Source organism: Leopardus geoffroyi, chromosome D3 (genome assembly GCF_018350155.1).
Source record: "Leopardus geoffroyi isolate Oge1 chromosome D3, O.geoffroyi_Oge1_pat1.0, whole genome shotgun sequence".
NCBI lineage: Eukaryota > Metazoa > Chordata > Mammalia > Carnivora > Felidae > Leopardus > Leopardus geoffroyi.
Window position 1 is genome coordinate 18,465,292 of NC_059339.1, and position 25,157 is coordinate 18,490,448.

Genomic DNA, 25,157 nt, shown 5'->3' on the forward strand with positions numbered 1-25,157 from the left:
AAGGCTTGTTTTGAGATTAAACCATGTTGGCGGACATAATGGTGATTCGTTCACTTTCCCAGCTATGCACAGCATAGTGGTTGCATTACACATCTTTGTTGAATCTTCCTACCCAGGATTTGGCATGTATTTCTGTTTCTCTAAGGGTTCTTCTGTATCCTTCTGGAGTGTGCTAAAAACAGCATGGATTCTGGAGTTGGACTCTTTAGGTTTGAATCTTGGTTGACCTATACTAGTTATCTGGCAAGTTATGGAATCTCTCTGTGTCTCACGCAGCTTCTCCACCTATAAAATGAGAGCCGAAATGCCTGTTACCTCCTAAGTTCGTTGAGAGCTTTCAAGTGAATTTGTATATGAAAATACAAATCCAATGCCTGGTACAAAATGTAACTCTGTGTAACTGTTCGTGGTCTGGCCACCCCGCTATGTAATAGCAATAGTAACGTATTCTATTTTTTTTAATGCCTATTTATTTATTTTAAAGGTGAGAGTGCACATACATGAGCAGGAGAGAGGCAGAGAGAGAGAGAGAGAGGGAGAGAGAATCCCAAGCAGGTTCCATGCTGTCAGCACGGAGCCCAAGGTGGGGCTCCAACTCACAAACTGTGAGATCACAGTGACCTGAGCTGAAATCAAGAGTTGGATGCTTAACCCGTTGAGCTACCATGGCGCCTCTTTTCTATTTTTTTTTAAAGTAAGTGCTACACCCAACGTGGGGATTGAACTCACAACCCCAAGATCAAGAGTCCATGCCCTCCCGACTGAGCCGGCCAGGCACCCTTGCAATAAGTGCTTTCTGTTCAACTGACGATGGTCTAGATACTGACAGGCACCCAACCAGGGACGAGGGTTCCAACGTTTCCACTTCCTCGCCAACCCTTGTTATTACCGGATGGATTGTGGCCATCCTGGTGGGCATGAAGTACCATCTCATTGCAGTTTCGACTTGCACTTTCCTCTCTGACCTTTTATTTAAAGTATTTTTTTATCGGGCGCCTGGCTGGCTCAGTCGTTAAGCATCTGACTTTGGCTCAGGTCATGATCTCCTGGTTCATGAGCACGAGCCCCACTTAGAGTAACCATGAGCCCCACTTCTGGTCTCTCTTCTCTCTCTCTCTCCCCCTCTGCCCCTCCTGGGACTCTCTCTCTCTCTCTCTGCCCTCCCTGACTCACGCTCTTTCTCTCTCTCTCAAAATAAACTTAAAAGGGGCGCCTGGGTGGCGCAGTCGGTTAAGCGTCCGACTTCAGCCAGGTCACGATCTCGCGGTCCGTGAGTTCGAGCCCCGCGTCGGGCTCTGGGCTGATGGCTCAGAGCCTGGAGCCTGTTTCCAATTCTGTGTCTCCCTCTCTCTCTGCCCTTCCCCCATTCATGCTGTGTCTCTCTCTGTCCCAAAAATAAATAAACGTTGAAAAAAAAAATAAAAAAAAATAAAAAGTGTTTCTCGTTCTTTGTTATCCTTCAAATGGGAAGTTAGGTCTAGGCCTGTGCTGCCTGTTGAGGTTAATTGAAATTAAAATTTCAGTCCCTCAGTCTCATCGTATTTCAAACGCTGACGGGCCGTGTGTGGCTATCAGCTGCCGTAAGAGACAATGAAGTTCTAGAACATTATTGTCTCAGAAGGTTCTACTGGAGTGTTGACCTAGATGCTTGGCCAGACTCAGCTTTGCATGACATAAATCCCTTGAGATTTGCTTTATGGCCGGGGCTGTGGTCAACTTACTGTAAGTACCCTATGTGCTTTTGAAACAAAATGCATATTCTTCAATGGTGGGGTGCAGTGTTCTACTTGTGCTAGTTAATTCTGTTTAGCTTTTCTGTGTCCTACTGATTTCTTTTGCCATTGTTTTCTGTCAGTTTCTGAGAAGGGTTAGTTGAGATCTTTCTCTGTGCGACCATTTGAATAAACTGTAGTAGGTACATACGCACAGTGGGGTACTTGGCAACTTCAAAAAAAAGGAATGAGGAATGTCGTTATTAACAGCTCTGAAGCGATCACCAGGAGACATGTCCCAGTGAAAGACAAGTTGGAAAAACAGAATATAGAATTTGCAAACACATGCCTAAGAAAGGAGGGAAACAACCGACAGGCGTTTGCTAATATTTAAGAAACAATTTTAGCATTGTAATAACTTTTAAATGTTTTTCATGTTTGTTTTATTTTTGAGAGAGAGAGCACTCAAGGGAGGGGCAGAGAGACAGGGAGACACAGAATCCGAAGCAGGCTCCAGGCTCCAAACTGTCATCACAGAGCCCGATGCGGGGCTCGAACCCACGAATTGTGAGATCATGATCTGAGCCGAAGTCGGACGCTAAGCCGGCTGAGCCACCCACGCACCCCAAATGTTTATTTATTTTTGAGAGAGAGAGACAGTGTGGTAGGGGGAAAGAGAGAAGGAGGGAGGCACAGAATCCGAAGCAGGCTCCAGGCTCCGAGCTGTCAGCACAGAGCCCAACGCAGGGCTCAAACCCACTAGCTGTGAGATCATGACCTGAGCCGAATCGGACACTTAACTGACTGAGTCACCCAGGCATCCCTAATAATTTTTAAATGGTCATTTACAGAAATAGAAAGGAATAGGGCTCAAGAGACAGGGGTAGGAGCTAGTTCTGTGAATATGCCTTATTTTGTTCTTTGGAACCATTAAAATGTTTACATAATTATAGAGTAAAATAACATTGAAAAATTAATCTCCAAGTAAGGAATAAAATAAAGGAGATAAACCTAAGGGTGTATTTATTTGCTGGTAGAGCCACATAGAGATCAACTATTTCTTTTTCTTTTTTTTTTTTTTTTTTTTTGAGATCAACTATTTCAAGGGGACTTAAAAACGCAGTGATGTGCCTATACAACCCCAGAAAAGTACACCCCCAAGACAAATAACTGAAAACCTTTCAGACCTTTCCCACTAATCACATTGGGGGTAGTGTTGGCGCTCTTACTTTGGAACTATCATGTGTGTATTATGGAAAAAAGCCCATGAATAATTGTGTCACTGAATGAGGATTTTGGATAGAAGGAAGGGGAAATAATATAAGAAAGGTGAGATTCCGTACAAACCCCTTAGTTATGTATTTGAATTGAAATAATAAACTCCTCATGCATTTTGAGAAACATTTTCTTGCTTCCTTTCGGATGGGAAACAAGATCTGATATCCACTGTCACCACTCATATTCAACCTAATACTGTTCTAGCCAGAGCAGTTGGGCAAGAAAAAGAAATAAAAGGCATCAGAGTTGGAAAGGCAGAAGTAAAATGGGCTCTATTTGCAGGTGGCATGATTTTACCTATAGGAAATCCTGGGGGCTCCTGGGTGGCTCCGTCGGTTGGGCGTCCGACTTCAGCTCAGGTCATGATCTCACGGTTCGTGGGTTCGAGCCCCGTGTCGGGCTCTGTGCTGACAGCTCGGAGCCTGGAGCCTGCTTCGGATTCTGTGTCTTCCTCTCTCTCTGCTCCTTCCCTGCTCACACTTCGTGTGTCTCTGTCTCAAAAATAAACAAACATTAAAAAAAAAAAGGAAAGAAAATCCTAAGACTCCACCAAAAAACTGTTCGATCTAATCAGTGAACCCTATAAAGTGTCAGGATACAAAATTGACCTACAGAAATCAGTAGCATTTCTGTACGTTATCAGTGAATTCTCTGGAAGGGAGATAGAGCAATCCCATAAAGAATACTTGCTCGGAGCACCCGGGTGGCTCAGTCTGTTAAGCGTCCAACTCTTGGTTTCGGCTCAGGTCACGATCTCCTGGGTCATGAGATCGAGCCCTGCTTCAGGCTCTGTGCTGGCAGCAGAGCCCGATGTGGGGCCCAAGCTCATGAACTGCAAGATCATGACCTGAGCCAAAGTCAGACTCTCAACCAACTGAGCCACCCAGGCGCCCCTGTGTGTGAACACTTTTCGTAATAAAAGCTATAACTATATATATTTACCCGAAAAAAAAAAAAACCCTAAAGAAGTTATGAAGTAAAGGCATAGTACGGATTGGTACCCAGGTACAACTATGAAATTTGAAGGAAGCGCTTAAATATGGAAGCCTGGCGAACAGGATTCTAGGGGATAAACAGGGTTTTACCAACTCTCCTCTTGCCCTCGGGGTTCCCAGACTCTCTCCCACATGTCCATGGGTAACCTGGTGAGACTTTCCCCTTAAACAGAAAGGCTTTGTTTTCCTCAATTTTACATACGGAGGTTTTTTAGGACTTCCCTTGAAAAAAGTGTCCTGAAGCATAGACTTTCAAAAGCTACAACTCAAGAGCTTATCTTCTCCCCTTAAAAAAAATTCCCCCTTGGGGCACCTGGGTGGCTCAGTCAGTTAAGCATCTGACTTCGGCTCAGGTCATGATCTCACGGCCTGTGAATTTGAGCCCCGCATCGAGCTCTGTGCGGACAGCTCAGAGCCTGGAGCCTGCTTCCGATTCTGTGTCTCCCTCTCTCTCTGCCCCTCCCCTGCGCGCACTGTGTCCCCACCCCACCCCCAAACATAAATAAACATCAAGAAAAAAATTTCCCTCTTGGGGTGCCTGGGGGGCTCAGTGGGTTAAGCATCTGATGACTTTGGCTTAGATCATGATCTCATGGTTTGAGTTCGAGCCCCACATTGGGCTCTCTGCTGTCAGTGTGGAGCCCGCCTCAGATCTTTTGTCTCCCTCTCTCTTTCTCTCTGCCTTTCTCTCCCTCCCCCCCCCCTCCACTCTCACTCTCAAAAAGAAATAAACATTAAAAACAAAATTCCCTCTTCTCATCTTCCAAACCTTAGAGTTGTAGCCAGGACAGTTGGCTGAGTTTAACGTGCAAAAGCTGTGACTCACTTTCCAAGTGTTGTTCTCCCCGTGGAAAAAGCCCTTTTCTGCAGGTATATGAGTCAGGATAAGCAGCCTTCAGCTACAGCAACAAACAGCCCCCAATTCTCCGAACTTGGCCGCAGCAGGAGTTTATTTCTTGCTTACACAAAGGCTACTGTGAGTCTGGATGATTCATTAGAGCATCTCTCTCCACGTGATGACTCCGGGATCCAGGCCGTATCGATTTTGTGGCTCGTCCATTCCACAAGAAATTCCCAGTCACTGCAGCCTTGAAGGAGTCTGGATCACCCAATGGAGGAGCTGGCACAGAGGTCACTTCTAGCCACAGTCTGTTGGTCCAAAATAGTCATGTGACTTAACTGCAGGGGGAAAGGTCGGGACATGCATGGAATGTGTGTCAGGCATTTTGGTCTCTGTCACAGCATTTAGCCATCTTGATATACGCTGTGCCTCCCTCCTCCCTTCCTTCCCCCCCCTCCTCCTCCCACTCACCCAGACACATACCGGGTCAAGTGCTAGGTTATATAGAAGGTGGTATGGTCAGGCCATCACTGATGATATGACGCTTCCAAACTAATGGTCCTGGTGGGAGCATCTCCTGAGTCTCCCGCCTGCGGACAAGTGAATTATCTGAGCCACCCAAGACGAAGGGTGACTAGCTTTCTTTCGGCTGGTGCCCCACCAGGCTATGCATGTGCAACAGACTTCACCTAAAATTCCAAATTTCTGACTTTTCTTGAATGATCGGAAGGTCTGGCAACACGAGGCAAACATTCACACCTGGAGTCAGCGGAGACAAGCGGGGGTGGCCCGGTTTCGATGGCCATTCGTTCCCTAATCTGAGCGAGTCCCTATCATCCACCAGCTTGACTCAACCCTAGCACCTGCCCGGGTGCCTACAGGCAGCACAGTTTGTGATCCTTAACCTGTGGGTTTGCACAACAGCATCCTCTACAAAAGTTTTATCGCCCTAAAGATGTTCAGTCTTAGGTCTCCTAAAAACCTCTCTCTTGAATTTCTTCCCTCTTATTTGGTCCTTTCCGGATTTGATATTCTCTTCCTGATAAAATCTTTCGATCCTTTTCTTTTGGGTCAAAGCGGAACTACTTAAATTGCTTTATTCCCCCATCCCCTCTGCCCCGATTTTCATCCCTTTGACTGTTCCCGTCAATCTTACCAGGACACTCTCATTTCCTCTTGCCCTTTAAAGATATTTGGAAACGAGCTAGGTAAAAGGAACCCAGCCATGGGAATTGAAATATTGCAGCAAACAAAACTCCAGTCTGAAGTGGCCTTTGGCGAGTTAAAATCACTGTCCCATTCCTTAATCTTCGAGGTTTATGCAAAATTGGTTCGGGCTGCGAGTCACAGAAAGCCCGAGGTACTGACTGCAGGGCTCACTCTTGCAAGCACACATCGATCGAAGGGGGATAAGAGAGCTTTGTAATTTCTGCACCCTCCAGTGTGGGGATCTGACGGCAGCGATATTTGTGGGTGCGGCTCCTAACATTTCAGGCTCCAGCCCACTCCCAATTCAACAGGGGCTCGCTGACCACTAACCGGCGCACTTTTCACTTTGTTTTCTCGTTTCTGATAATTACTAATACAGTAATACTAATGGGGCTCGAAGGACGTGCTCCCAGAGCTGACATTGTGTCTGGCACCATGCCAAGTCCTTTCCATGGTCTGTTCAAACCAACAACCTTGCCAAGTAGGTACAGTTATGTTTCCATTTCACAGACCTGAAACAGAGACAGGTCCTTGCAGAGCGAAAGCGACTTTCCCCGGAAGTGACAGAGACTGGATTTAAACCCCGGGGAAGGCTTGTGTTCCAGGGTCCTTTACTGCCTCTCTTCTACACACAGACACACACGCTTTTTTTTTTTTTTTTTAAGTGTTTACTTTGAGAGGGAGAGAGGAGAGAGAGCAGGGGAGCGGCAGAGAAAGGGAGAGAGACAGAATCTCAAGCACTCCGAGCTGTCAGCGCAGAGCCCGATGCGGGGCTCGAACCCACGAACTGTGAGATCACGACCTGAGCTGAAATCAAGAGTGGATGCTTAATCGACTGAGCCACCCAGGCGTCCCACAAATGCTTTAAAATGGGGGATATTTGGAATCACCAGGATATTCTTCCACGATTCTTTTTCAATCTAAATGCATTGTTTTTGTCCTTGGAGAGCAGTGTTCTAGCTCCGTTTGACTAGGGTAGAGAGACACCTGGTGGCCATTCTGGTTTTTGAAACTTTCTATTATGCAAAATTTCGAATGTGTACAAACAGATCAGTATAGTAAACCCGCCTTATTCCCATCACCCAGCTTCAACAATTATTACCATTCTGCTTTTCTGTTTCCATGTAAGCCTCCGCCCACTCTCCATCCCCTGCACACTTACTTCTTTTGTGGTTCTTTTTTTTTTAAAAAAAATTTTTTTTTTTTAAACGTTGATTTGTTTTTGAGAGACAGAGAGCATGAGCAGGGGAAGGGCAGAGAGAGAGGGAGACACAGAATCCGAAGCAGGCCCCAAGCTGTCAGCACAGAGCCTGATGCGGGGCTCAAACTCACAAACCACGAGTTCATGACCTGAGCCGAAGTCGGACGCCCAACCGACCGAGCCACCCAGGCTCCCCTGTGGTCCTTTTTTAGAATAAAATTTACATATGTGGAAATCTACCAAATCTTAACAAGGTACCTTGGCAAACAGACACAGCCATGTAACACACAGCCCTATCAAGGCAGAGAATGTTTCCATCACTCCAGAAATGCCCTTTGCCAGACAACCCCCCTGACCAGGCAACAATTGTTCTGATTTTTCACTGCAGATTAGTTTTGCTTCTAGAATTTCAGATAAATGGAATCATAGGGCATGCACTCTTTTGTGTCTGAGTTCTTTCACTCAGCACAATGCCGCTGAGAGTCCTCTGTGTCTTGCATACCAGGTCTCTCTTTTATCGCTGTACCCTTTCTATTGTATAGATTCCACGTCCGCTCTCCGGTTGATGGAAATTTGGATTGTTTCCAGTTTGGGGCCATTATGAATAAAGTTGCTGTAAACCTTTATGTTGGAGTCTTTTTGTGGCTGTGTGTTTACACTTCTCCTGTGTAAATACTTGGAAGGGGACTGCTGGATCAAAGGGCGGAGGCTAACTTTATTAGAAACTGCCAGACCTTTTCCCAAAGTGATTCTATCACTTCACATTCCTGCCAGCGATGCGGGAGCGGTCCATCTGTTCTGCGTCTCGCTCGTAGTTGGTGCTGTCAGTCTTTTTCATTCGAGCTGCTCTGGGGCCATCTCGATGCAGTTCTGACTTGCATTTCCCTGATGACTAATGACATTGAGCACTTTCCTATGCGCTCATTGACCATTCGTTTTGTCTGCCTTTGTGAAATGTCCGTTCAAGTCTTCTGCGCAATTTTTACGGGGTTTGATTTTTTGTTACGGAGTCGTAAGAATCTTTTATCCTGGATGCAAATCCTTCGCAGGTATATATTTTGTGAACACTTTCGGCCAGTCTGTGGCTTGCCTATTCGTTTTCTTAATGGTGTCTTCTGGGAGAAGTTTTTGATGAAGTCAAATGCCTTATTTTTTATAGTTCTTTCTTCCTTTGTCATAAGGAAATGTTACCTTCCTCTGGTTGCAGAGATAGTCTCTTTCTGTTTTCTCCCGTTAGCTTTATAGATTATGCATTTACAGTTAGGTCTCAGATTCATCTCAAGCTTTTATATATATAAGTAAAATGTTATAAAATAATATGTCCAACATACGATATGTTTTTATAAATTTATATCTTTATATGTTATGAGATAGGAATTGTTTATATAGTTCATATATAATAAAAGTTTTCTTTATATAGTTCCACATGTAAGTTTATATAATATATAGATGAATTTAAAAGGTTTGTTTTTAATTAATTTTTTTTTCAACGTTTATTTATTTTTGGGACAGAGAGAGACAGAGCATGAACGGGGGAGGGGCAGAGAGAGAGGGAGACACAGAATCGGAAACAGGCTCCAGGCTCCGAGCCATCAGCCCGGAGCCCGACGCGGGGCTCGAACTCACGGACCGCGAGATCGTGACCTGGCTGAAGTCGGACGCTTAACCGATTGTGCCACCCAGGCGCCCCTGTTTTTAATTAATTTTGAGAGAGAGCACGCAGGCAGGGGAGACAGGCAGAGGGGGAGAGAGAGAATCTCAAGTAGACTGCACTGTCAGCACAGAGCCCTACACAGCGCTTCATCCCATGAACCTGGGATCCCGACCTGAGCCAAAATCCAGCATTGGGCGCTCAACCGACTGAGCCACCCAGGTGTCCTGATACATAAAAAAAGTTTTATATAGAGTTTTGTATATATGTTTATATGTTATATAGATATGTGTCTTATATATAGTTTTATATATAAATGTATACTGTATAATATATAGATATATAGAAGTTTTACATATAGTTTTATACATACAAGTTTATATAATATATAGATATGTGGAAGTTTTACATATAGTTTTACACATATAAAAGTTCAAGTAATAGAAATGTATTAAAATATGAACATATATTTTATATGTATTACACTACATTATTTTATAATATATAAGTATATGTATCTTGAAGTAGGGTTGAAATGGATTTACCTCATTACGATACCGAGCTATTCCTGTGCTATTAGTTGAAAAGATTTTCCCTTTTTGCACTGACTTGTTTTGGTACCTTTGTTAAAAATCAGTTGACACAGTGGGCTTGATTACTCCCGGCGAAGATGCGTGAGTCCTCTAGCTTTGTTTTCCTTTGTCGAGACTGTTTCAGCTATTCCAGATGCTCTGTGTATCCAAAGGTGCCCGTTGTCAATTTCCTGTCCCATGCCCAGATTCATCCTTCAGGACCTGCCCTGTGATAACCGACCTCCTTGAGCGTTGCTCCTTGCATCCTGGTCACTAGAGGGCGCTGGAGGGACGCTGCACTAGCCAGAGGTTTCTCTTCCTGGCTCCCTTTGCTAGGTTTTGCTGCTGCTTTTCAGCGGCAGTCGCCTGCACAGTGGTACATGGTGACCCATGCACTAACCATGTGCCCAGAGCACGGTCCGTCAGCCCCCCAGTAGCCTGGGCCTGGTGATCACCTTGTGGCGATCCTCCCAACGCAGAGCTCACACGCTCCAGGCCACCTCCTATGGCGGTGCCCCCCGACCTCTCTCTCTGTACCCTCCAGTCTCCAGCCTCAGCTTGCCCCAGACCTGGAGAGCTGTTTCCCACAGCCCTCCTGACTCAGGCAGTGCTGCACCAGGCCCGCTGCCCAGCCCGATCGGACCCCCTTTGCCCACCTGTGTCCATCACGGACACCGTCTAGGGACAGTGGACCAGCTCTGCCCCCTGGTATCCCGCCGAGATTCTCCACCTTCCAGTGAGCTGCGACGACTCCTTTTCCAGGGAGGTCCGAAGCCCAGCCTTGGAGAGAGGACCCTTCCGGGGTGTCCTGCCTTGAGTGTTCCTCTGTAACAAGAAATTCCCATTGCAACCAAATTCCTCACTCATCTCAGAATTACACAGCAAGCTGAGGTAACTGATGCTTAGTAAGGGATGGTCAAGAAAGACTCTGGGGCCGGGCTGTCTAGGTTCATATCCTGGCCGTGCCTTTTGGCAGAACTTGGACGTGCTTTATAGTGTCTCTGTCCTCAGTTTCCTCATCTGTTAAATAGGCACGGCAATGGCATTTACTTCCTAACTCTCAGCACTAGGGCCAAAGAAAATAAAGGCCAAGGATTTAGCGTAGTACCTAGCAGTCGCTGCTTGGTTGCTGTCAGCTGCTGCCGTTACCGTTACTGCTTTTATTACCATCCCCTTGTATCCCTAACCAGATCGTAAACCCTTAACAAAGAGAGCCTAATGTGATCTCAGCGCTCCACTGTCCCCAGGGGATCTCGCTGTTTCCGTCTTCGATGAGCAATAGGGGCTGCAGAATAAGCGAGCTGCTGACGAATGTTCTGTTTGCCGCAGAAAGAAGAAGTGAGGAGGAAGCACATTCGTCTGCACATGGAAAGCACGCTGACCGCCCGGGACAAGGTCGGGGTGCAGGATTTTGTGCTGTTGGATGCCTACACCAGCGAATCTGCTTTTCTGGACAATCTTCGAAAGCGTTTCAGCGAGAACCTCATCTATGTAATGTCACCTGTTCCTCAGCTGTTTCCCTAGACTGGTGGTTCCCCTCCTGCCTGTCTTCACAGCCTTGAGGATAGTGAGCACTATCTCTCCATTAGATCAGCCTTTAAAGAGAGGGGTGAAGGGACCACTGCCAGATGCACCCCAATCCTGGCTTCCAGTGACAAAGACCCAGCTGAAACGGGCGTAAGCCATAAGACAGAATCTATTGACCCATGTCACTGAAGGGTCCAGAAATAGATCTAGGGGCTAGGGTGATGAGTCTTGAAGAGCCTCAAGGGCTCTTTCCCACCTCTCTGCTCGATTTTGCAAAGGTCTCTTTCTGGGGCGGACTCTATGCAAGGGGGCAAGGGGGCTGGGTAGCTGACAGCCGGACCAGGCTGATGTTGGTAGACAAGAGAGCAATTCCTCCCGGAGACACAGACATTGGTTGGCTCTGATTGGCCCATCTCGGTCATTGCTTACCTCTGAACCAATCCCCACAGCTGAAGTGAGGAATATTCTGATTGGCCAGGCTATTTACCCAGGCCCAGCCCAGGAGGTGAGGATTTAGGCCAGTGTGCACCTTACCGTTTGATGCGGGCTGCCAGCCGGAGAAGGTTCCTCAAAGGAATCTGCCGGAAGAAGGGGATCGAGATGCCAGACTGGCAAATATAAGAGATGTCCACCGCATCCCATGAATCTCCAAGGGTCAAGGTTGCCACACATGGCCGGACCTGTTCTTAGGTTTGTCTGGTTGCTTCTAGTGGTGGTCAGTTTTTATTAAGTTCCCCATTTCTCACCGCGCCTTGATTTGATTGGTCAAGTTTCAGGTAGATTGTGGTAGGGCAAACTCCACAGCGTCTCTGTGTGTTTTTAAACTTAATTAACTTTATTGAGATTTTATTAGCTGTTGCTAAGAGTAAATTAGACCATGAAAAGCGATCTAACGATATTTGCCTTGTAGCTGTTTTGTTTTTAATGGTGCCATGACTTAATCCGTATGTCGAAACCAAGGTTACTGGGAGAAATAAGCAATGGGAATTCTTAGAGTATATATTTTTGATTGAAGATTGTAGATTTTATGTATAAGCCAAGGAGAAAGAGTGCGGTATGGAGAAGTATAAGTGGGATGATAGGATCGTCATGAATAAATCATTTCCGGTTTGAACAGATTTCAGAAACTACGTTCTACCCGGGAAGATTTCTACTGGTGGAAGCCGTGCACAATTTTAGACAAAATATGGTACTCTCCTCTGTTCTAGTTCTCTGTTCGACTTTGTTCTAGAGATTAGAAACCTCCGTTAGAATGATTTTAGCCTAGGCATAAACTTGAGAACCTCCAATATCGAGGCTCTGGAATGAAACCCAGTAACAAACCCGGAATTGGAAAACTCCAGATGTATTTCCAGAGGAGCCCAGGCATGTCTTTGTTTTCTATTTAAGAGGGTGAGAGCTTTGGTCCTTCCTAAGTGTATTCCAAGAAGCGTTTACGTTAGTGGTTCTGTTACAATCACGAGTATGTGAGGAACTTGACCAGTGATAGAATGCAACATTGCAACCCAGGGAAATCCGTGCCAGCAGGTGGGAATGTTGGCCCAGCTGGAGACAGCTGGGATGCCTATCTTCCCTGCTTTCACCCAATGGCCGGAGAGACCTCTCTGAAACATCAACGTGGGTCAGATTGTGGTGCTCTCTTCGTAAAGCTCTCCATTTTACACTTACAGTGTAAGGCAAGTATTACTTATCAGTAGGGAGAGCGGTGTCTCCACCACACGCTGCATTTGGAATAAACCCCCGGTTCTTCATGCCCTGGGGGATCCGAACTTGCTCCATCACGGACTCGGTGTCTTAGCGTCTTCCGTTCCCCACTCCCTCGCTGACCTCCAGGGCAGCCAGCCTGCCCACCCTGGACCCCTCAGCCTGACCTGCCCTTTCCTGCCTACTTTTTTTTCATCATTCAAGTTTCAGCTCGGAGTCACCTCCTTAAAGAAGACTTCCCCAAGCCCACGAGCTAAGGTGGCCTTCCTTGGTCACTCCCTCTCTCATTACCCTATGTGTACCTTTCTTACCATTCTAATTGAAGCATTCTGGAACCCTGGGGTTGGTTGTCTGCCCCTTCCCCCAGACATGTGCACACGCGTGTAAGCTCCAGGACAGCAGGGACACCACCTGTCTTATTTATTGTTTTATATCCCATGAAATGAACACATGGGGATCATAGCATGTGATGGTCTCTCACTGTAGCCCTTTGCACCCCACAATTCCTCACTAGTGCTTTGGTCCATTCTTCTAGACCTATATTGGGACTCTCCTTGTATCTGTGAATCCATACCAGGAGCTTGGAATCTACACTATGAGCCAGATGGAACTTTATCAAGGGGTCAATTTCTTTGAACTGCCACCACATGTGTAAGTAGTACATATGGGGGGTCATCAGTAGTATTTTTCTCTCTTCCTCTTTTTTCCTTTTCCCTCTCTCCCTCTTTCCTATCCATCCATCCATTCACCCCGTCCGTCCATCCATCCATCCATCCATATCTTTGATGCATCCTCATTAGGTTCTGTACCTCACTTAAACTCCTGCCTTCTTGATAAATGTCTTTCAACACAATAGAAAGCATCAGATCCTTGTCAAGTCTCAGTTTAAATATCCCGAGAGGTGGAATCTTTTGTTAACTGTTAAGAGCTCTAAGAGCGTGGCTGGAGAAGGGGTCTTTTCTGGGAAGAGGTTTGCTGTAGCGCCATCTACTGGTGTCTGAGTATCATGGCGGCAAAAGGAGCCTCCCGTTAGTAGCGGTCCTGCAGATCCGTAGTTCAAGCAATTCCCTGTCTGATCTATATGTCACTATGGCGCTACTGAATTTCTCAGTTCTCCCTGGTTGACTTCTGGGCTAATATGTGGGCTGTCTCTCCATTTTTCTTGAGGACTTACCTATTCACCTCCTGTAAGGCCTTTATAAACCTTTCTGAATCACTACCACTAGGGGGATCCAAATTAGCCAGCTTTCAAACTCGGCCACGAGGGAAGCTTATACTCTTGGGAGACTTTCACGCTTTGGTTTCTGATCTTGAAGGTAAAACCCTTGTACCAGTCTCACTTCTTGTCCTATAGATATCACAGAGCTTTTAAGATATTTTTGCTTTCCTGTCTCGGTACTCTTACTACGCTACATCTTGAAGGAAAGAGGAAACTTGGGATCTCGTTATAGCTATTTTAAGTGTTTAAAATATTTAGACAAGATGTTATTTCTACCTGCAGTTAATAGAATGTCTCTTGGGGATATATATAATTTAGTATCTGGCTTATTCCCCTATGAAATGTTGATGGGGGCGCCTTGGCAGCTCAGTCGGTTGAGTATCTGACTCATGATTTTGGCTCAGGTCGCGATCTCACGTTCACGGGTTCAAGCCCCCATGTCAGGCTTTGCAATGACAGGCTGGAGCCTGCTTGGGATTCTCTCCCTCTCTCTCTGCCCCTCCCTTGCTCACTCGCGGGCGCGCGCTCTCTCTCTCAAAATAAGCTTTTAAAAAATGTCCATTGTTGCTCAACTTGTCCATTTTAACTCTGTTATCTGAGTTTTGATTTCTGGCACATTTTATCTCTGATCAGTCAGTGGGTCCTGGTGAGCTTTTGATATCTGAGCTCAGTGTCCTGGTACCACCGTCTAGATGTGGTTTCCCGGAGGCGGGGTTCTTGGTCCTTCTGCTGTGGTGGGCATTACACACAGCCCCTCCCGCTCCTTCTCCAGCTACGCCATAGCTGACAACGCTTACCGCATGATGTGCTCTGAGCTAACTAACCACTTCATCCTCATTTCTGGAGAGAGCGGGGCAGGGAAAACGGAGGCCTCCAAGAAGATTCTCCAGTATTTTGCCGTGACCTGCCCAATGACCGAGTCACTACAAATAGCCCGTGACAGACTGCTGCTCTCCAATCCAGTGCTGGAGGTAAGTGATCTTTGAGGACCTGTGGAGGGGAGTTCTAGGGAGGTCAATTAAGTAAGAAGAATCTTCTGCCTGTGCAGGACAGTCCAAATGGGCAGGTCGCCGTCTGGGAGTTAAGCAGAAAGGTCTCAAGGGAAATATTGTGCTTAAGGGCATAACCTTGAAGTCCGGCAAGCATGGACGCTAATCCCAGGGCAGCCACGCCTCAGCAAGCTTTAGCAAACCACTGCGTATCCCAGATTCTGTTTCCCTGTCTGTGGAATGGGTCTACTCATAGTTCCCACCTCCTAGGGGTTTCTGAGGATAAAACCAGATGAGTGCATACAAAGCACACAGCAGAATTAGTAAGCACTAAAGTTGTGCTCTCTTATTAATATCTTTCTTATTTAATTGACATTATTTGGATGATTATTGCAATTCACTGGCTTGCTGTTTGATTTTGAACAAGCAATTCTGTGTTTTTGTCGCCCTTCATGTTAAAGGTATTTGTGGTTGAAGGAATTTTCCCCATAGACCTATGGGCTGAACAGTTTACCTCTTTGATAGAAAAGAAGGTCTGCTAATGGGGGCCATGAACTCTGTCTTCTAGAACAGCAGGGGCCTAGGGGCCTCTAGAGCTCTCCCTCGTCAGTCCTAGACTGGATGCTAGAGAGATCTTTTTGTCCTTTCCTCTCGCTCTATCCTCAGTATTTGGCATCAAATTCTCTGTCCTTCGTGGTTCCTTCTTAGAAGATAAAGTATGGCTTTAAGCCCTGGCTCCCCCTCCCTCCCCCGTTTTCATAATCGTGGCGTTTGGGGTTAGGAATGTGATGAGCTTGGTGAGCTTAAAAGACCAGCCATGACAGTTTGGTTCAGCCTGTCCCTGTCTCCCTCGCTTTGTGTTGCAAGGCTTTTGGAAATGCCAAAACACTCCGGAATGACAACTCCAGCAGATTTGGAAAATATATGGACATCCAGTTTGACTATAAGGTACACTGAAGTTGCCATTACTGGTTCACGGGGACCCCTTAGCCTGCCAGTGACAGAAACCCGACCCGAGGTCCCTTAAGGGAGAAAGGGCTCTGTGGGCTCAAATAACTGACAAATCCAGGATTAGTGCCACTTTGGGAAATGCAAACAAAGACCGCAATGAGATACCACTGTACACTTTCTGGGTGAGCAAAAATTAAGCAGTCTGATCGCACCAGCTATGGGTGAAGATGTGGATAATCAGGAACTTCTCCACATCGCCGGTGGGGCTCACTTGGAAAACGAGGGCTCACTTGGAAAATGTTTTCCAGTGGTGCGACCCACTTGGAAAACAACATTATTATCTTGTGACGTTGAAATCACATCATCTAAGGTGGAGCCATTCCGCTCTTGGAGATGGGCAAGCCTGCCCCCGAGAGCCCTGCTCATGGTGGTAAAAAGGTCTGGAAACAGTCAACACACCTGGAGAGGGCTGAGTGTCCATCGACAGGAGAATGGTTAAATGGTGGGATGTTCACCCAATGAACCGTCACGTAACAGCAAGAGCAAGTGAATGAAGCTACACGTGACATGGTCAAGTCTTAGGAAAGTCTGACGTGTCAGCCATTTCTTATAAAGCTTGAGAATAACCACATGGAAACGATGTACTGTGTGGGCGCGCAAAATTGTATGGCATGGGTTGGCAAATGTTTTTTGGATAGGGCCAGGTAGTCAATATTTCAGACTCTGTGGACCATAGGGTTTCCGCCACAACCACTCAGCTCTGCTGCTGTGGCATGGAGGCGACCGGAGACAGTGTATGATGAGTATTGTTGTATGTTCACAGAATTTAATTGGGGCCCGTGCAAGTGGGAAGGGTCGACAGAGTTCTCAAGGACGTAGAACTCCAGGGGACAAACTATCCCTTAGACTGGAGGACAGTTGTTGCTTGAGGGTTGAGCGTAGTGATAACAGACTGGCTCAGGGTTTTCCAGAAGCCGGTACGTGGACGTCTGGTGAAGTGCGCCCAGACTTTGAAAAAAAAAAAAAAAAATTGAATAGTTGTGTCTGTTTTTAAACTCCTTATTGAAATTCAACGCATCTGAAAAGGAAGCAAGGCATGAGTCCAGTTTAATGAATTTTTACCTATCTGCCTGTGACAACTGGCACTCAGATCAAGATGTAACAATTTCTAGCACCTAGAAGATAGTCCTACCCTTCTCTGACAGTATCTGCCCTCCCAACTGTTACCAACTGTTACCAACTGTTCTTCCCTCTATAATCAGATTAATTTGGTGGGTTCTTGGGCCTCATGTATAGTAATTATATGTCCTATTTTTTGTCTGGCTCCCTTTAATCAACACTCTGTCAGATTCATTAATGTCGCTCCATGTGGCAGTTGGACCTTTTTTTTTTTTTTTTTTTTTTTTGCTTATGTGACCTCATCATGATTTTTCTGTTCTCCTATTGATGGACAGTTGGGTTTCCAGTTTGGGGCTGTTGCAGATAGCGCTCTGAACATCCTTGCCACATGTCTTTGAGTAGATATTTGCATCCACTTATGTTGGGCACATACCCAGAGGTGGCATTGTTGGGTTCTTACCAGGAATGTTATGATAATTAACGATGGGTCCAGTTACCAGCAGGGTTCTCTGAACCCTTGAAAGCATCTGGTATCGTCAGTCCTTTTAGGTTTGAGACGTTCTGGTGGAGTAGAGTGGTTTCCCAGTGTGATTTATGTTTGTATCTCCCTGATGATTAGTGAAGTCTTGATAACTGGCCAATTAAAAAGTTTGTGTTAAAGCCTTTTGCCCACTTTTAATTAGGCTGTTTTTCTCATGTTGATCTGCAGGAGTTCTATAGATGTTCTGGAACCCAAATCCCTTACTGGATATATTCTTAAAAACAAAACAGTGTGATACAGAAAGATATGTAAACAGACCAGTAGACTGGAGTGGAGTCTACAAAGGCCTCCACATGTGATATGATTGCCTGGCTTATGACCAAAGCACCACTGTGATCCAATAGGGAAACAATTGCCTTTCCAATAAATGGTGCTGATCGATCTGAAGTCCATGGGACTAAAAAGACCTTTGACCCTCTACCTCACTCCATACCCAAGAATTCAGTAGTGATCAACCACAGTCCTAAATGCGAATGGTAAAATGCTCGCGCTTCTAGACAGAAGCATAGAAAATCCTTCTCATGACCTCAGGGTAGGCAAAAATATTTGTAAACAGAGCCCAGAAAACACTAAGCATAGAAGAAGAATCATTTGAATTCAGAATTTCTGTTCCTCAGAAGACACCAGTAAGAAGGCGGCTCAGTTCTCGTCATTGGGCATTTTTTGTTCTGTTCTGAAGGGCATTCCCGTAGGCGGGCATATCATCAGTTACCTGATAGAAAAGTCTCGAGTCGTCTACCAAAACCAGGGCGAGAGGAACTTCCACATCTTCTACCAGCTGCTGGAGGGAGGCGAAGAGGAACTCCTTGCTTACCTTGGACTTGAGCGGGACCCCCAGCTGTATAAATACCTCTCACAGGTCAGAAGGACCAGTACCTGGCTGGGGCACCCTTTGGTGGCAGGGATGAAGGGCGTTACTGGGGGCTTCTATGGGATGGCCAAGAACTTTCTCATTACCATTCTGGAGATATCCTATGGACTGGTTTCTTGCCACTTATCATAACCCCTTTGTCTATGCCTGACAGATAGATCATCTTGGTAAAGTAACCAATCTCTAGGTGAGTGGTTCTCAGCCCTGGCTGAAATTAGAATCACCTGAGGGGATTTGTCAACACACACACACACACACACACACACACACACACACGCACGCGCACACAAAATCCAAAGATTCCAATCTAATTGGTCTGAGATGGGACCTGGACGTGAAGGTTGTGTTAAACACTCCCCTGTGATTCTGGATAATTAAGTGAATCCCCGGTGATTCTAATACACAGCAGAAGTGAGAACTACCGGTCTGGGTGTGATAGTAACTCGCTGCCCGTCCGTGTCCACAACTTGGGCTGCTCCCTTCTGCTTCCCAGAACTAGTTTGGAAGAGACTCCCCCCCTCCCCCCCTTGCCTCCCAGTCTGAGGGTTGTTAATTGCAAAACGAATGGACTTCCTTACAGAGAGAGTTTGGGCCATTCCCGTAAGCAGCCCTGGGACCCAGTGTTGAAAGATGGACTTGGAGAATTTGACTCCCACCATTAGTTTTTCTGCAGCCAGGACTAGGGTTCTAGAAGGTCCAGATTGTATAGGATCTATCACTATTTGATGTCACTGGCACCTTTTATGCCCCAAGATTTTCGGATTTTTCTCTTCTTTGCTGGGTCTGGCTTTGAATGGAGGCCACTTGGCAGAGTGCACGTGGGGCCATCATTTGAGAAAGAGAACGAGGTCTTAGGAAGTGAATCTTGTAAAAGAAAGACCAGCATTTCATAGTCCTGGTGAAAGAGTAGACATGACCGAAATGCATCTTGAAAAATGAGGCTAAATGATGAAAATAAAAGAATCCCAATCTCCTTTTGCAAATTTCGTACTAATTGTGAGAATGAAGAGTAATTCGGATGTGGCATATATATATATATATATATATTTTTTTTTTTTTTTTCCTTTTTGAGAACCGAATTCTCCCCATAAAGCTGTATGGTAGCCTCACGTTTGGCTTCTCACGGCATGAACAGAGAGGGTCAATTTATAAAAATATTTTAGACCTTGAATCCTTTTCCCAAGGGCTTCTCCTAACCCTTTGATAATTCAAATCATTCCCTTTTGGAATGTAGCTTGTCTTTTATCTTTGCAGATTTTTTTTTTTTTTTTTCTGGCCAGATCTTCAGACCATTCGCCAGTATTATTTTGTTCAATTTTGTGTTGCCCCGTAACTTGGACAAACGTAGTGGCTTTACTCGCAGTATATCGCGCTGCTTCCAAACCTCTAGGTGCCCTGGAAGGACTGACTTGAGCTGGCCCCGCCCTTGGTGGGGCAGGAGCAGATGCCATTGGTCGAACCGGGAGGGATATTTGGGAGGTCGCAGATTTAACACTGGTCAGTTCACGGGTGGATTTTTTCATGACCCAGCACCTCTGGTTTCCCCCAGGCGACAGGGAAATCTGTTTAACGTGACGAATCTTCAGATAGCCAGGAATCTAGGAACACCTTGTACTACAAAAGCAAAAGAGACAAACAAACAAAAACAAAACAAAACAGAAACTTCATCCAGAATCTCTTCCCTTTAAATTGTGACATTCGGTGGTGTGTGTCTTCTTTAGAAGACAACTTCTAGAGTCAGTGGGACGTCTCATCACCTCTCTGCTGGTGATTGTATCCGTATCACTTTCATTTCTCTAAATGCCAAACTCTTCTTGAATGAGTGTCTCCTACCTCGTCCCTCAGGGCAGTTTCTGCTGGAGGTTGTGATTGCGTCGAGATTGTTATCTGAATTTCAGGGCTTGTCCTCTCCCTGCATTTTTTAGCAGGTGTTTACTGAGACAAACACCTTCAGTTTACTTGACAAATAAGACAAGGAAAACAATAAAAAAAAAAAAAAAAAAAAAAAAAAAACTTGAAGAGATATACCACTAATGTGTACCTTTGAAAGTTTTCCCAGGACAGAGATTCCAAATAAATTTGAAAAAGGCAACAGCCGGCAAATCATGCTGTGCTAGACGATGAGACAAAACCTGGCTTTTTCTAATCAGAACATTCTAGAACTAGCTCTTGCATGTTTGGAGAGAAAACCACTTTGATTCAAGAATAGGTGTGGGCGTGCCTAACTGTCCTTGTGGAAATGACGCGAAGCAACCCGATTCTGTGTTAACAGGGTCATTGTGCCAAAGAGTCGTCTATTAATGACAAGAACGACTGGAAAACTGTTTCCAGTGCCTTTTCTGTCATCGATTTTACTGAAGATGACCTCGAGGTATGAGCCCTGTGGTCACAACTGCCGGTATGGTCTGGGATTGACGAAACAATCCTGGTGTCTTGGTGACCGCCCAGTAGGGTTGCCAGACTCAGCAAATAAAAATACAGGATGCTTAGTTACATGTGAATTTCAGATAAGCTTGTCCCAATGAGATAAACTTCTATGAAAAACTTAGTCCTTGCTTATCTGGGATTGAAATGTTACCTGGGCGTTCTGCATTTCATCAGACCTAAGATTTCCCAATGCGGTGAGCAAGGAGGAGATTTTGTTTCTTCTTCCTCTCACATCCAATCTCAAATATATTCTTAATAATTTTTATTTATTTTTGAGAGACGGGGGGGGGGGGGGATGGACAGAGGATCCGAAGCAGGATCTGTGCTGACAGTGGATAGCCCAGCTCAAACTCTGAACTGTGAGATCATGACCTGAGCCGAAGTCAGGCGCTCAACCACTTAAGCCACCCAGGTGCCCCCAAATCAAATCTCAGATATTTACATGCTCCGGATCTACAGGATTACTGTTTGTTTACACTTCTATTTTTGAACACACTGGAGAAAATTGTAGGATATATGAACATTCTGTTTTTACATCTTTTTCTGTTTTTTTCTTTTCTTTTTGATGGTTAAAACTCTCGCTCTTTCAAGGACTGGAATTATACTTTAAAATATATTTAGGGGCGCCTGGGTGGCTCAGTCGGTTGAGCGTCCGACTTCGGCTCAGGTCGTGATCTCACGGTTCGTGGGTTCGAGCCCCACAGGGGGCTCGCTGCTGTCGGCCCGGAGCCGGCTGTGGATCCGCTGTCTCCCTCTCTCTCTGCCCCTCGCCTGGTTGCACCCTCTCAAAAATAAATAATACACTAGAAAATAAAATATTATACATTGATATAGTATATACCTATATGTATCTGGGATCATGCTATTTGCATGTGAAATGGTCTGTTAGCGGGAAGCGGATGGGGAGGATCCAGAAATAGAAGTGTCCTGCGCTGGAGATGGAAGGAGGTATCTTCCCCCATCCTCCGCTGAGGTTCTTTTATCCTCCTTCCCGTAACATCTGAGGTGGGTAAGAAGCTGATTCCTGGGGCGGGGGAAACTTGGCTCGGTGAGCTCGGGCTGGAATTGGGAAGGGGCGGTTTTCCTTGGCTGTCTCCGGGATGACGTTCATCAGCTGGGCGGCCGCCCTTCTCTCCCTGTTCTCCTCACCCTTTCCCACATTCCTAGAATCTCTTTGGAATTCTTGCCAGCGTCCTACACCTGGGGAACGTTTGTTTTGAAGAGAACCACCAAGGCTGTGCCACGATCCCAGACACCCACGAGATCAAATGGATCGCCAAGGTGACGTTCGGCTTCTGAAAAGCACGGGGAGGGCCCGGCCCTTTCGGAGGCGGAGGGCAGGAGACGGGAGCTGAAGGCAGCTGGAGGCCCAGGCCCCACGCGGCCAACACCGTGGCCTTCCGGCTGATACTGGCTAGGAGATTTAAAGAGCGAGGGGGGCAGGTGAGGGAGTGGGTAAAAGCCAGCTGCGTGTAAAATCGGGATGTGGTCTCTCTCGCATTTCGGTGGGATTATCCGTCAGGGTGTATAATCCTGGGCCCGGAAATGGCACCAATTCCTTGCAAATTGGCAAAAAGCAAATCTGATCGCTGAATGGCGTTTTGGTTTCCATGTTTTCAGCTCCTGGGGGTCCACCCAACCATCCTTCTGGAAGCTCTCACCCATAGAAAGATTGAAGCCAAAACTGAAGAGGTAAAAATGACACTAGATGGAAATGTGCCTGCCCTCCCCGCTCTTGCCTGCCTCATGGAAGAGCAGGACGATGGTCCTAGAGGAGGCCGGGGTCCCGCCTTCCAGCTCCTGCAGGAGTCTCCTGCCTCACCCTCCCCGTCCCCACCACTGCACCATCACTAGCTTTCCATGCCTCCCCTCTTGCCATGCCTTTCCCCCGTGACGTCTTTGCACATGCCGTTCCCTCTACTGGAACACTGTTCCCTGTGCTTCTCTAATTAATGCCTTCTCATCCTTCGGTTCCTGGGGTCACACCCTCAAAGGGTCTCCCTGACCATCCCACCCCTATCCTTATGCACCATCGGTATCTCCTCATACTGCTCTCGGCTTGCAACATGACGGTGTGTGGGGCATGAATGTCCCGTCCCCCAGCTGTGAACCCACAGAATTTGTCTCAGTCATGGCTGTACCTCAGCAGCTCCACGCAGCGCCCAACACGTCGTAAGCACTCAAGAAATAGCTACTGCCTGAACGTGTACGGGTGGGGGCAGTGTCTTCCCCCAGCACATATCCCTCGCTGGCTGCTATTAAAGGCTAATTTGGAAACTCGGGAGGAAGTGGGCTTTTTTTTTTTTTTTTTTTTTTTTTAAAGAGAGAGAAAGAAAGTTGCAGAGAAAGAGGGAGACGGAGAACCCCAAGCAGGTTCCATGTTCAGTGCAGAGCTCGACATGGGGCTCAGTCTCACCACCATGAGACCATGACCTGAACTGGAACCAAGCCCCGGACGCTTAACCAACTGAGCCACCCAGGTGCCCCCATGGGTTGTTTTTTTTTTTTTTTTAACTTTTGTAATGATGCACCTGTTATTGTCCTCAGGTAATATGCCCACTGACTCTGGAACTCTCTGTCTACGCTAGAGACGCAATGGCAAAGGCCATTTATGGACGAACATTTACTTGGCTAGTCAACAAAATCAATTCCTCCTTAGTGAACAAGGTTAGTCCAAACATGTTTGGCTGACTCACTCTCGCTAACGTGGTAATGTTTTATAACCGACCTCGTCACTCTGAAGAATTTGTCAGCATTGACTGTTGGCCCCTGGTGCCCAGGGACGATATCGTTCCGCGTCTCCATTCCCGGCACACAGTAGGCTCACGAAAAAATGCCCGCTGAGTGATTTTTGGAGTGTGTCCCGAAGTGTGGGATGCACAGTATTTGAAGTACGCCAGATGGCCTTCAGTGTCCACGGAATTTAGCTTTAACAGTGAGCATCGTTTAATGTGCATAAGAAAAAATATGCATAACAAGCCCTTCAAATTCACCCTGGGAGTTTCCTCCAAGCTAGAAATTAAGGAAATGATCCTGAGGCACAGAGTATGTAGATGTAAAATTCAAGGAGATAGTACGTAAAGGACAGATTTGGAAGGCATCAGCTCAGGACACCATACGGAATGCTAAATTGTGGCCCTTTGGAAAAAAATAGGCATTTTCTCTTTAAATATCCATCTTTGGGGCGCCTGGGTGGCTCAGTCGGTTGGGCGTCCGACTTCAACTCAGGTCACGATCTCGCCGTCCGTGAGTTCGAGCCCTGCGTCGGGCTCTGTGCTGACAGCCCAGAGCCTGGAGCCTGCTTCAGGTTCTGTGTCTCCCTCTCTCTCTGCCCCTCCCCCATTCGTGCTCTGTCTCTCTCTGTCTCAAAAATAAATAAACATTTAAAAAAAATAAAAATAAATATCCATCTTTGCACCTGGTCCTCTCTTTTTTTTAAAAAAATTTTTTAATGTTTATTTTTGAGAGAGAGAGAGACAGAGCATGAGTGCGGGAGAGGCAGAGAGAGGGAGGACACAGAATCGGAAGCAGGAGCCCGACGTGGGGCTCGAACTCGTGAACTGTGAGATCATGACCTGAGCCGAAGTCGAATGCTTAACCGACCGAGCCACCCAAGTGTCCCCATCCTCTGTTTAAAATGACATTTGTATCACCTGTCCTCTCTCCTGGATAGACATCTCCTTTGCTGCTGTCTATAGAGGTCTCTTGCTTTCTTTGGGAATGATGTGGGCTTGGAAGGCTGAGAAGGGCTGAAGGAAGGGAGTAAACCAGAAGGGGAAGGTCTCACTTCTCGGGTGGTGGCTGTGGAAGCTTCAATGGGATCCCGGCGGGCTGCCGGCCAGAGGAGCAGCCTGGGAAATTTGTTTCCACCCTATAATTTCTCTGTGAGCCAACGTTGGAGACAGAGAAGGTGTGAGTTTTATAACCAAGTCCCAGCTTTGGGGGCAGCTACCGGGTTTGAAGAGTCATTGCGTAAGAGACCTCACAATGAATAGTGTGTGTTACCTTGACTAGGATTTCACCAAGAAGACTGTTATTGGATTGCTGGATATCTATGGGTTTGAGGTCTTCGACAAGAATGGGTAAGTTTGTCATTACCTCCTGGTCCTCTGTCCGTCTGGCCTGAGGCATCTCTAATGTTGCTGGAACTGGGTTTCCCATCTTTAGAAATTCTCGGGATTTCCATAGCCGCTAACTCATAGACTGTTCCAGAATTGGAATGACCGTTAAAAAAGGCAAACATCTTGGGGCGCCTGGGTGGCCCAGTCGGTCAAGTGTTCGACTTGGGCTCAGGTCACGATCTCACAGTTTGTGAGTTGGAGCCCCACGTTGGGGTCTGTGCGGACAGCT

General features: G+C 46.4%; 1 protein-coding gene across 1 annotated transcript in view; it reads left to right on the forward strand.

Moving 5' to 3' along the window:
- Window positions 1-10,791: 10,791 nt before the first annotated feature.
- Window positions 10,792-25,157, forward strand: part of MYO1H (myosin IH) — a 46,235-nt gene continuing 31,869 nt past the window's right edge. Inside the window, exons 1-10 of the mRNA XM_045458146.1 lie at window positions 10,792-10,950; window positions 13,226-13,341; window positions 14,682-14,880; window positions 15,766-15,846; window positions 18,189-18,368; window positions 20,653-20,751; window positions 21,975-22,088; window positions 22,428-22,499; window positions 23,355-23,474; window positions 24,822-24,889. Of these exons, the coding sequence (XP_045314102.1) occupies window positions 10,825-10,950; window positions 13,226-13,341; window positions 14,682-14,880; window positions 15,766-15,846; window positions 18,189-18,368; window positions 20,653-20,751; window positions 21,975-22,088; window positions 22,428-22,499; window positions 23,355-23,474; window positions 24,822-24,889 (1,175 nt within the window). The 5' untranslated portion in view covers window positions 10,792-10,824. The remainder of the gene's footprint in view (window positions 10,951-13,225; window positions 13,342-14,681; window positions 14,881-15,765; window positions 15,847-18,188; window positions 18,369-20,652; window positions 20,752-21,974; window positions 22,089-22,427; window positions 22,500-23,354; window positions 23,475-24,821; window positions 24,890-25,157) is intronic.